Below are 13,014 nucleotides of genomic sequence, written 5' to 3'. Positions count from 1 at the left end.
ATCAACACAAAGACAAAACTTTCTCAATAGATTTGTGTTGATAAAATTATGTCTTTGTGTTGAGATTTAAATTTACATGTTATGTTGAGAAAGTTATACTTATATGTTGAGAAATTTCCAACATAATATTGAAGTTCTGGGTTCTGGATTGGGAATTAGTTAGCATTTGATTACAACCCTATATATATATAGGGGTGCGTTAAAATGACAACACTCTTAAAATGACACTGTGACAACACGCTAGACTGCAATATTATATATGCTAGACTGCAATAGTATAAACGCTATGACTACCCTTCTTAAAATAACACTATACCATCATTCCTAGTCAATTATTTGTACACGTGGACGAATAATCAGCTGCCATGTGGCAATCATAAAAAATTCGCAAGGGTAAATTTACGCAGACTGCAACATCCAATACTCTGGACTGCAATGTCCAATACTCTAGACTGAAGGTGACGCGGCCTGCAATATCCAATACACTAGACCGCAATCTATAGATTGTTGTATATTGTTGTCTAGCGTTTATACTATTGCAGTCTAGCATATACTAAATATTGCAGTCTAGCGTGGTGTCACAGTGTCATTTTAAGAATGTTGTCATTTTAACACATATATAATGAGAATTGAGAAGAATTCAAATAAAAATTCTTAATAATTTAGCTTAATTCTTATAATTTAGCTTACTCGGAGAGATACTTAGCCAAGATAGACTTTGTTTTCGCACCGAAGTCAATCACAAGTTTAGTTTTTGCACTTTTTTCTATTTCTAACCATTCCTGCGCAAATATAAAGGGATTAGTAAGTGATGAAAATATCCATTTTGATATTGTATGCATTAAAAAGGCATAATTGACTTTTTTTATCTTTACATATATTACGATTATATAAACGTATACCAAATTAAATAGTTTATATAATCGCAAGAAGAGATGCATAAATTAATTAAGAAGCAAATTAAAGTAAAACCTGGTCAGACTGAAAGAGCCTCAACTTGTCCATGGCAATCTCTTCACATCGCATTGTGGCAACCATGAGCTGAAAAAGCAGTTGTATTATGCATTATACCATTTAGAAAAAGACATGTACCAATTAATTAATAGTACTTCAAATTAGCTAATCCTAAATAATTATTTGACGAACCCTGTAATTACGTGGAGCTTTGAAGCCTTTAATTTCTTTGATAATATCCCATGTTTTCTTGGCACTGCTGAGAGAAATTTTTGATGTAGAGAGATCAAGATTATGGGAGATTAATTGCTTTTGGAGTTGGACCACCTGCAATGGATCGATCGACTACATTTAATACTCCTAATTAATGTGTATGTAAATGAATAATTGAAGGAATAAAGATAATTAGTCGTAATAAAACCTCTTCATCAAACTCATGTCTCATATAGATATAATGTGACAACACGGTAACCTCCACCTTAAATTAACAAACAAGAAAGAAAAGTAATTAGTACTACTACTATAGTTCCTATATGATAAATTAAACACGAATTGCACATGAGCAAACTCATAATTCCGTGAATAAGAGATGAACGAATAACGCAACTGGGTTCAAATCTTATTAGAGAGAATTAATCTTTCGGTCGCTTATTAATGAAACTTGCGTGTTTCTTCATGTGTGATTTATATTTATAATTTATGCATGATTCTAATTTATCGGGTTAAATCCAACTATTTTTTACTATGCACTAGAAATATGTGTGTGTGGGTGTGTGCTTTCTTTAGTTTTTGTTACGTTGAAGATCTCAGTGAGTAGAGTGCCCTCGTTGCCTGGGGGCTTGGGAACCGCTTCCCAAATCTGCGAAGAAGACCAAAAAAAGGGAGACGCTATTAGACAAATGAAAGAAAACAATTTCAATTACAATTATGCTAAACACAAATGTGTTTTTGCTAAAAGGGTACGCACATCTATGTATTCAAAGTGCAAAATTTGTATTTACTCCAATACACATCGCTATATAGAAAGAGAAAATTAATCAATCAAAACTCATTTATGTTAAAGCTAACGTTAAAGCTAATGTCAAACTTGAGTATTAAATTAGGGTGATCAACCGCTTATATATATATATATATATATTAGTAGGGAGTGTTATATTGCTAACTCATAACTTAATTGCTAACTACAACTAAATAATAGCCATTAGATATTCAAATTAAGGGCTTAGATCATTAATTCCTAAATGTCAATACGATTACCGAAAAACGTCAATAAAACCTTAGTATTAATTCCAAAAAATATCACTAGGGGTATTAATGTCAATTAACTATATGTTTAATTATAATTAACTTTTAAAAGAAATCTCAAAACTTTAAATTCATATAACATATATCAAATTAAAGATAATTTCATAAGGATTCCAACAATATCATACATGCATATGTTCCGACGTCAAAATTTGAAAAAAATTTCAAAATTTTTTAATTTTTTCGTATAGCAGAAAATGTCAACATGTAATATAAAATATGTCAATATAATACATGTAAAATGTCAATATAAGCAATGGGTTAACATTCTTAATGCATTGTGTTGACATTCTCAAAGCATTGTGTTGATATTTTCGGAACACTATATTGACATTTTCATCCAAAACCCTAATTTGGAGTTTTTTTATCTTTTTCGATTTAATTAATAAAAACGAAAATTACACGTGGCAAATTGTAGACCACACGTTTTCTAAAATCCTATGGCCTTAAATTAGTTGTAATTAGCAATTAAATGATGAGTTAGCAATTGATCACTCCCCTATACTAGTATATTACATCATGGGACAGATTTGTAAGATTTATTTTAAAGTGAAAAAAATGCAATCTACATAAATCTAAATCCTAATATAATTTACCTTCTCGATATCTTCCTTCAAATTACACTTCAATAATTCCGAGGGTATCTACATAAATAATAAATGCAAAAAATCATAATTAAAAAAAAACGAATACATACATTTATGAATTAGTTCCAATTAAGCATACCCCTATATTGTTGCCGTCGCGTACCACAAAATGAAGAGTTGTTTTCTGAGGAGCTAGCAAGGATAGCAATGCCTATATCAAAGTTTAGAAGAAGATTATTATTTACTACTAATATTATAATAAGTGGAAACTAAGTATCATATCCAAGGTTATGATTAAATAATTACTAACTATTAGCAATTTCAAATTAAAACAAATTTTTAGCCACTAGATTAAAAGATCTAATGGTTAAAATAATGTGCAGTAAATTATATTTTAAATTTAAATAACTACTAAATAAATTTAAAGGGTATCGATGTCAATTTTCTCTCATTAAATTCATCTTAAAAACTTTAAATTTATGTAACTCTCTTGATTTAAATTATTTTTCACAAAATATATATTAAATTAAAGGAAACTTTATAAGGATTTTAAAGAGATCTCAATTGCATATGTTCCAACGACGTTCAGATGATGAAATTCAATAATTTTTTTTCCAGTTTTCATACATGTTGATGAACAGATTTTTTATCAACTACAAAAAAATTCTCAATATAGTGTATGTAAAATATCAATAAGACTGTGCTTATATTTTCGTGTACATATGTTGAAACACTCATGTCATTGTGTTGATATTTGTAATATACTATGTTCATACAAAAAAAAACTACAAAATTTATCATATGATAACATAATGATGATATTACCATTTTGTTGATATTTTGTGTACTATTTATTGAAATTTCTGAGTTTTAATCTACTTCACTGATTTCAAAATGTTAAAGTGTAGATTTAATCTTAGTTTTAGATTAGTTTTGGATTATGATGCTATAAGAGGACCCTACATATCCAATATTTATATAGATTATAGAACAAGTGTACCTCAAAAACGATCTTCAAAAGAGGCCTATTCGCAGCGTGCTCGCGGCCGACATCACTGCACCACCTATATATATTTATAAATATATCAATACTAAATTAAATATAGTTGATTGAGCATGAGTTTATTTGCGAAATTAATTAATCTGGTCGAAATTAAAATACATGTTTATGATGACAGTGTGAGCAATTGCTATAGCAAACAAGGCGCTTTGCTTCTCAAATGCTGTATCATCCTGAAATAACCATAATAAATAGCTTGATTATTAAATTAAGATATATAGTGTAGAAAGATTAACAATAAATTAACTACCTCTCCCTTCTCTTTACCATCTGTACCCCCCAAATCAAGCACCACAGTTAAGGGCTCAATATGAGGAGCTTTTGCTATCCATATCCCATTCGTTGTCTTGCTCCTACGAAAAAACCTTTTTTACTACTATGAACAAATAAATATATTTGTATTTATTACTATCAATTTAAGAATAAGAAGTAAACGAGCAAACTAACCTTCCATATATTGCATTCATTTCCCTAAAGTTTGTACGGAATAGATGATTCAACAAAGTACTTTTTCCTGCACCAAAATTAGTTAGTACTTAGTACTAGCTTTTAATGTGTGCGAGAGAGTACAAAAGAACGCTAGTGTTGATGCCCTTAGTTAGTTATATAATCTCGTAATTAAGGCAAAAATAATACAGTACCACTGGACTGCGGGCCTATGATGGCAATGACCGGAATAGATGCAGCAGCGCCTCGGATAAAGTCCTTGAAACCCAACTCATTGAAATCTCCGTTGCCGTTAATCAGTTCCGTCGGCTGAGAATTTTCCGGGGCCATTATCATCTGACGTCACCGTGTTGAGTACGTTAGCAAATTATATTCTCCTATTCATCCTAATTTATAGTGTCATCCAAACTCAAGACTTTTCTTATTTTAATAAAAAAAATGTATTAAAATAATGCACTGTGTGTAACAATAAATAAAAATGAAATATAGAAATTACTAAAATTACAGATTAGTTTTTTTAGTTAGTTTCTTTCACAGAAACACAATAGTCATTTTTATATGATATGTACACGAGCATGTTATGACGAGCCGAACTCGAACAGAGTCCATCGTTGTGTGTCGAGCCAAACTCAACTCAAAAAACGAGATTTGGATCGAGCTCGAGCCTTAGAATAATTTCACCAGCCAATTAAGCTTGACGATATTGGGCTCGTTTGCTACAGTAAATTTTAGGGTAAACATACTAATAATCTGTCAATTTGGGGATGTGTTTGAATAGTACTCCAAAGCGTGTGGAGTGGACTAAGACTAAGACTTTTTAAGTCCACCTCAATCCATTATAATAAAACGTGTAAATCCAATATGACACGTTCGATAGATCGTGATAGAAAGGTACGGCACTAATAGTGGGTGTTACACAATGGATAAGATAGAGAAAAAAGTGGTTAAGAGTACGTTAGTTGACAACCTCAATAGAAAGTTAGACATACAAAAAGTAAAAGTGGAAGGTAACAAAAATTTTTTTTGATGAATCAAAATTAAGGTTGTTAAGAAATAGTATAATGCAGAAAATATAAGGTTATTGCACAAAGTACAGACGGGGAGAATTATAAATGCACTATTGTAATATGCTTGAATGATACTCTCTCTGTCCTACATAATTCGTCTCAGTTTTCCATTTCGGTTCGTTTCACATAATTTGTCCCACTTCACTTTTATCATTTTTGATAGTAGACCTCATATTCCACTGACTCATTTCTACTCACATTTTATTATAAAACTAATATATAAAGGTCGGAATCACATTCCACTAACTTTTTCAACCCACTTTTCATTACAATTCTTAAAATCCGTACCCGGTCAAAGTGTTATCTGGGACAGAGGGAGTATCTGTCAATGGTTACACATCATTTTATAAGCTCCCGTTCTAGCTATATATGGAAAATATACTCTAATTATACAAATTTTTTATTGATTTGATTTTCCATAATCTTTAATTGATTTTCTTCATACTTCTTGCCATAATTTCGTCTTTTGCTTTCTTGTTCTCCAATTAATTGATTTCTCCGTTCGAATATTTCCCTTCAAGTTGTGTATTGAGTTTTTTCGACACTTAACTTGCATGGTCTTTACTTTGAAAAAATAGTTTATACCCGTATTCAAAAGTTCGTAATTCAATTTTCATTGATAGCTTATGATCGTATCATAGAGCATCTTCAATCCCTCATTGTTAGTTTATACTCGTATGAGGGAGTTATCTTTTCTTCACGGAAAGTTTAGACTCATTTAAAGGAGCTTCTTCATTTATCTTCATTGAAAGTTTAGGCTCTTATAAAGGAGCTCTTCATTCATTATCAGTGAAAGTTTAGACTCGTTCCAAGGAGCTTTTCAACTTTTTGTTGACAGTTTTAACTCGTGTCAAGAAACTCTTCAACTTGTTGTTCACAATTTTAACTCGTGTCAAGGAGTCAATCTAGATAGTTTTTACTCATGTCCGGGAGTCACCTTAGACAGTTTTAGCTCGTATCCAAAAGCCATCTTAGACAGTTAGTTTTAGCTCATATCCAAGAGTCATCTTAGATAGTTTTTGCTCGTATCCAGGTGTCATCTCATTTTTTTAACAGTTTTTACACGTATCGAGAAGCTTAATGAGACAGTTTTGACACGTGTCAAGAAGCTAATTCTGACAATATTATTAAATTAATAATATATAAATGATATTATACATTGATTTTTTTATAAGAAAAAAAAAGTTCCATTTCAGCTTTTTTCTCCTAACCATGCCTAACAGAATAACTGAAAATTTCATCGAATTTTAAATTTTCGGATAGGATATTCGGGTTTTGGATTTTAATACGCCCAAATCAAATTAGATTATTGATTACAGAAGAACTGACTATAGTAATTAATTTGACATGGGGTACAAATATAATGGCAATAAATGAAGGGATTAATTTTTGTAAAACAGATAAAAATGTAAGATACAGTACAAATTTTTCATGAGCCTCGCAATTTCGGGGCAAAATGTAAGAGCACCTTTGGAGGATGTTTCGTCGAAACAATACTAAAACTACTTTTTTTCCGAGAAATTTCGTTCACAAGCGTCACATTACCCTATCACAATGTCACACGTCTTTTTAAGAAAAGTATTTCCATAAATAAGAAATGAGATATAAAAGTCAAAATACAACAACGCGTATATATAATGTTATTTCAACAAAAAGACATTGATATAGATTTTGCAAGCTCAATTTCCCAAAGTAGTCAAGTAATTAGAATATATGTTAAAAAAAAATCTATTTTAATCATCCTGTTAGTTAAGTTCGTCCACCAAATTCAGGAGCACCATCCATTTTTCATCATTCTAATTCTATATGTTCCAAACAAAATATTTGGAATTGGAATACAATTCTTTGTCAATTAGTACAAATTATCAAATAGTACAATATTTGATATTAAATTGGAATATTAACTTTAAATTTAATTTCATGAAATCACAATTACGATATAATTTCAATTACATTATACCAATCATCATAATTCATAAATTTACAATCACGCAAAAAAAAAAGAATAAAATATGGAGGTTTATTATTCTTCAACTACATCCATAGGCCCAAAAATAATTAGGCCTGCATGGAATTATCTCGATCTCGATAATGTTATGTACTACTACTATAGTAGGCCTTCATACATATCTACTTGAGCTCAAGCCCAGTAATCAGTAAATTTACAAAAATTTATTAAATGGGCCTATTATCGAATAAGACTTCATAGTATTTAATTTAACCGTCTCAAACTTTGCTATCCATTTGTTTAAAGTGGGCTGAAGCCCATTACTAACCATTAGTAATCTTATACTTACTATTAATTATTCCTTAGACAAAACAAAATAATTTACTTTCAATCACAATTAGTTAACCATTAGGCAGTAATTATTTTACCTCCTACTATTTGTCAATGCATTATTGGGGTGCTCAGCTACTCAAAATTAAATTAGCTCAAGACCAATCAATACGAAATTAGCTCAAAACTCCCCGTTAAATAATCTTACCTTAGGAAATTTTCAAAGCTAATAAAAGGAAATTTACGATAAATAAAGCCAAGTCCGTTCAATCACAATAGTACTCCCTTCGTCCCAACTACTTTCCTTTTTAGCTTGTCCAACTAAGATGACTCGTTACTTAAAATGAAAACACCTTTATCTCTACTTTATTTCATCTTTCTTACTTTACTCTCACCTTACAACACACGAAATAAATTTGCATAAAATTTCATGCCGCCCAAGAAAAGGTCATCTTCCTTGAGACGGAGGGAGTATAATCTTGACGCTAATCCACCTAATCGAATATTTGCATAATAAATGAAGTGGACCAATCAGGTAATTGGAAGGGAAAAGAAAAAATGGAAAGGGAGGAAATGACGAAAATGGGCTCAGGCGATTGTTGGGTAGGGGAGGCAGGCTAGAGTCCAAGAACTAAGAACGACAGTGACGTGTTAGGGGGTTAAGTGGGTCCCAGGAGACGTCCTTGGTCCGGTCAAAGGGTCAGAGCCAGTCAAAGGAGGGGCTGGCCCACTCTGCTGTCCTAGCTGGCAAGATGCAAAGCATAAAAAGTTCGATGACGTGGCATCCCCAGCTTTAAATGCCCTGACTACCCCCAGCAGCTGAAACTGACGCCTGTATTTTTCCCATTGCATCCAATTATTAACTTTCAACTCTTTTTTTTTCAACCTACATTATCTTTAATAAAATACTTATTCCTATAATTAATGTCGTCTTACTTTAATGACTCTAGACTTCAATTTTTAAAATGTATTTTATCTAATAATGAAATTAGACTTATATGAGTAATACAATATAATTTCCCCGGTAAAAGAGCGTATACAATTATGATTATTGGTGGAAAAAAATTGAAATAGATTTTATTAATCAATTACTATTCGACGTAGCTACAGTTCGTATCTTCTGTTTTATTTTTTGTGAGATGCTCATGCAGTATATTTCATGGATATATAGTATTAAATTCATGAAAAGACTAGAAAGGAATCATACAATAGTATTAAATTGAATACAATCTATGAGCAGAATCTACATCATAAATGGCAATGCACACTTTAATGCGTAACATAATCATTTACTACAATGCATCTACGTCCCCATATTAGTTATTGGATTACGTTACCTAACAAATGATTAGTGCACTATCACTGTCCCTAATCTCTATATATCCAGAGAGAGAGAGTTAGATGTGAATTTTTATTGGACAACAACAGTTATTCCTGTGTTTGTTTTTGAACAAAATATTGCATACTCTTTCTAGCAACCTCGTATCCATTAACTTAGAGATTAAAAGTTGTGACCAGTTTGTTAGATAAAATAATAGTGTAACTAAAATATAAGCTAAAATAAAGTTTATCCAGAATAAAATTAGTTATATGTGTGGAGGTCATATTTATAATCATTAGATACAATGGAATTTTAGCACTATGGAGACAGACTAAGATACATTGTTACTATGAAAAAACATCTGAAAAATATTTAAAATTAGACATGATCATTAACCACAAGTGAATATGACAATCGAACACACTTAAATGTCCTTAACTCTATACAAACGATGATTATTTACATTGCTCGCAACATTCTATTAGACTTGATGCGAGATGAGACTATTTGTACAATGTTAGTCAATAAATAAAATTAATGGCCATATTTATGCAATATTATAAGCATACAATGATTTTAAATTCGCACGAAACTTGTAGACGCGCAAGGAATCTCCCTCGGCACGCCTCTTGTTCTCAGTGCTGGTGCATGAAGGATTTTGGTCATCCAAAGTTACTTAAGGACGAAAACGTTAATTTACTATTCTACGAAATTTATTTTATTGTTCAGAAATTTTTCTATGTTCTTTTTTAGCTGTTTAGGGTTTATAAACCTCATCTAAATCTTGTGTTTCCAAGAAACAACTATTTCATCTAATCTATAGTAAATTTGTGGAGGGAAGGATTAGTGTTTGTTGTTAAGGAAAGGGAAGAAGAAAATGATTGCCCCTTTTGAATGTGGCCCTCTGTGAAGTGTGACTGTGTAGTCGTCAGTCAGTCAAAATTCATAGTGTTTCTCTCTCTCTCTCTCTCCTGATCGATCTACCCCTCTTTCTCTCTTTCAATTTGGGTTGTGGGGATGTGTCAGGTTGAATGGATTTCCTTGGCCTTTTCTTATTGCTAAATCCCAACGCTTTTCCTTTCTCACTTTGTGGCCTTAGTGCTTTGCATTAGTAGTTTTAGATTTCCCCTTTTAACTTTCAAGATTTTTGTTAATTTTTAGGTTTCAATTCAATTGAGAGAGAGAGAGAGAGAGAATAGTCATTTGTGATTAGTGATTTTACTGATTTGCAATCTGTGTTTATATATATGTAGAGAGAGAGAAAGGCATAACATAACCATGTTTGCATTAAAATCCCTAAATCAGTACTGAGCACAACGTGTTCGATGAAAAGATTCATACAGTATTGATCAAAAACTGATTCACAAAATAGCCCCTTTTTTCTCTCTCTCTTTCTCTTGCATGGATCTGACAGTGGCGAGCCAAGGTGGCGGCGGCGGGGTGGCTCAGCGCGACTACAGAAAGGGGAACTGGAACATCAAGGAGACGATGACGCTGATCGAGGCGAAGCGGATGGACGACGAGCGGCGGATGAAGCGGCTGGGCGACACGGCGGAGAGGGGGAAGCCGGCGGAGCTGCGGTGGAAGTGGGTGGAGGACTACTGCTGGAGAAACGGCTGCTTCCGGAGCCAGAATCAGTGCAACGACAAGTGGGACAATCTGATGAGGGATTTCAAGAAAGTGAGGGAGTTTGAGCGGAGGAACGCGGCGGAGAGAGGAGGCGGCGGTGGAGAGCAGGAGAAGTCGTATTGGAAAATGGAGAAGACGGAGAGGAAAGACCAGAATTTGCCCTCGAACATGCTGCTGCAGATATACGAGGCGCTTGTGGCGGTGGTGGAGAGGAAAGGGCAATCAGCCGCGGCGGCGGGAGGTAGTAGTGGCGGTGGTGGAGGTGGAGGTGGGGCCGGGAGCTCTATTGGAAATGTGGGGATTCCTAGTGGGCATATTTGGGGACAGCAGCCTTCAATGCCGTCTCCTATTGTTCAGTGCCAGCCTCCTCCTTCTCCGGCAAGGCTGACGCCGCAACCGCCGCCTCCGGCGGAGGCGGAGCCGCCGGCGTCACTTCCATCTGCTCAACCATTACCCACAGTAGGTATTTATTCCTCTAATTAATTTAAATTGAAAAATTTAGAATAACTAACTCTACTCTAGAAGCTAAATGCAGTTGAAAATTAGAAAATGGACATAGGTTTTTAGAGATGAACACTAGTGTTCTTTATGGTACAATCAATCTTATTTCTTGATCATGGGCTTATCCTTATTTTCTAAAAACCCCAATTGTTTTGATGAAAACCCTTTTCTTAGTAAAATATCTATGCATGGATTTGACATGTCCTCTTGAAATGATCATTGATAAAAATCCAATCTTGAATTTTGTGGGTTTCTTGATTTCAATTTAAAAATTCAATCTTGAATTTTGTGGGTTTCTTGATTTCATTTTAAAAATTCAATCTTGAATTTTGTGGGTTTCTTGATTTCATTTTAAAAATTCAATCTTGAATTTTGTGGGTTTCTTGATTTCATTTTAAAAATTCAATCTTGAATTTTGTGGGTTTCTTGATTTCATTTTAAAAATCCAATCTTGATTATTTTGTGAGTTTCTTGATTTCAACTGAATACATTACAAAGGTCATCCAATTCTGTGCTAGCCAGATTCCGACACGAGCGAGTACTCGGGCTCACCGGCAAAGAGAAGGCGGCGAAGAGGCGGAGGCGGAGAAGGAACGAGCGGAGGTGGCGCCGCCACACTGCAAGAAGTAGGGTCTGCGATATCAAGGAGTGCTTCAATCATAGCAGAAGCAATTCAATCATGTGAGGATAGAGAAGAGGAGAGGCACAAAGAAATGGTGAGTTTGCACAAGAGAAGGCTCCAAATTGAGGAATCAAAGGCTGAGATCAATCGGCAAGGCATCAACGGCCTCGTCGACGCCATCAACAAGCTCGCAAACTCCATGCTTGCTCTGGCAGCCAACAGAAGCCAGCCCTCTTCCAAATAAATTAATTACTTCATTTTATTGGTGATCATCAATTCTTATAATTATATTTATATGTATCTATATAGTCATGGTGCATAAATGTAGAGAAAGAGGGAGCTGGGATTGATTTTTCATTAGGTTAATCATCCAATAGTCTGTAATTAATCTTGTTATTTCATGTCTAATGATGGATTAATTAGAAGAAAAAAATGTGGGTTGCCACGTGGGAAAAGGTGATGGTCAAAGAGGGTTAGGAGTCAAGATTTCAAGTGTGGGAAACACTGCAACACCATTGCGCAGAGTGGCCATTTATGCGTTATTATTGGTGTCAGCGTTGTTGTTTTGTCAAGGGACTGCCTCACTGTGTGTTGTGTGTGTGAATTTTGAAAAAATTTATTTAATTAATTTCAAGAATGTGAAAAGAAAAGAAAAAAGGTGTTTGGCCTTTCTCTTTCCCATCACATACACCGTTGATTCTCTTTCTTCTGCTTCTCTCTCATGGGTATTTCAGCTTTTTGCCTTTTGAGACCCATTCGTGAGACCGACTGCCACCAATACTTATATCACTGTAAATTCATTGCACCATATTGTGCACACATTTTCGAAGCTACGGAGGAATAAGTTTATCTTTTGGTATTCAATTTCATGGCATATATATATGTACAATCTCATATTCTCATTCCTTTGTATTTAGTGATGTACTAATGTTTTTTTGTGTTTCATGATATGGGATTTTGTCTAAGTTGATTTATTTAATAGTTTACGTGGTGGCAGATCCATAACATAATTTTGAGAGGTTAATCCGTGTAGAAAAAAATTATCTGCAGCCTAAAATGAATGAATTAGAGTCAGAAAAGTCATAATTTCACAATGTATATTTTTTAAATCCTAAAATGTTATACTCAAAGAGGTGGTCATGATGTGTTCCTAATCGACCCTAGGTTTTCTTCTTCTAAAAAGATTCTGCAGGTCGAGGATTGGTAATGGTATTTTAGATCGACCTTAAGGTAAAATTTGGCC

At 33.6% G+C, this 13,014-nt stretch overlaps 2 protein-coding genes across 6 annotated transcripts in view; one reads left to right on the top strand and one right to left on the bottom strand.

The window, feature by feature from the left end:
• Positions 1-4,700, bottom strand: part of LOC125205558 (protein ROOT HAIR DEFECTIVE 3-like) — a 36,991-nt gene extending 32,291 nt beyond the window's left edge. For all 3 annotated transcript variants that reach the window (XM_048104586.1, XM_048104587.1, XM_048104588.1), the window contains exons 1-12: positions 4,548-4,700; positions 4,354-4,420; positions 4,157-4,259; positions 4,009-4,079; positions 3,847-3,910; positions 2,986-3,057; positions 2,856-2,903; positions 1,751-1,813; positions 1,376-1,432; positions 1,147-1,281; positions 973-1,041; positions 691-782 (exon numbers count right to left, since the gene is read on the bottom strand). In XM_048104586.1, the coding sequence (XP_047960543.1) occupies positions 691-782; positions 973-1,041; positions 1,147-1,281; positions 1,376-1,432; positions 1,751-1,813; positions 2,856-2,903; positions 2,986-3,057; positions 3,847-3,910; positions 4,009-4,079; positions 4,157-4,259; positions 4,354-4,420; positions 4,548-4,689 (983 nt within the window). In that variant the 5' untranslated portion in view covers positions 4,690-4,700. The remainder of the gene's footprint in view (positions 1-690; positions 783-972; positions 1,042-1,146; positions 1,282-1,375; positions 1,433-1,750; positions 1,814-2,855; positions 2,904-2,985; positions 3,058-3,846; positions 3,911-4,008; positions 4,080-4,156; positions 4,260-4,353; positions 4,421-4,547) is intronic.
• Positions 4,701-9,994: 5,294 nt separating this feature from the next.
• Positions 9,995-12,632, top strand: LOC125207841. Of its 3 annotated transcripts, none has more exons than XM_048107341.1 (2): positions 9,995-11,107; positions 11,668-12,632. In XM_048107341.1, the coding sequence occupies exons 1-2, from the start codon at positions 10,421-10,423 to the stop codon at positions 12,013-12,015; spliced, it is 1,035 nt and encodes a 344-aa protein (XP_047963298.1). In that variant the 5' UTR covers positions 9,995-10,420; the 3' UTR covers positions 12,016-12,632. The 3 variants fall into 3 exon arrangements, with proteins under 3 accessions (XP_047963298.1, XP_047963297.1, XP_047963299.1); XM_048107340.1 differs by having other exon boundaries at positions 9,995-11,111; positions 11,672-12,632; XM_048107342.1 differs by having other exon boundaries at positions 9,995-11,111; positions 11,668-11,972.
• Positions 12,633-13,014: the final 382 nt, after the last annotated feature.

The sequence above is a fragment of the Salvia hispanica genome, chromosome 2 (genome assembly GCF_023119035.1).
Source record: "Salvia hispanica cultivar TCC Black 2014 chromosome 2, UniMelb_Shisp_WGS_1.0, whole genome shotgun sequence".
NCBI classification, from domain to species: Eukaryota; Viridiplantae; Streptophyta; class Magnoliopsida; order Lamiales; family Lamiaceae; genus Salvia; species Salvia hispanica.
This window is presented reverse-complemented; position numbering and strand designations above follow the sequence as displayed.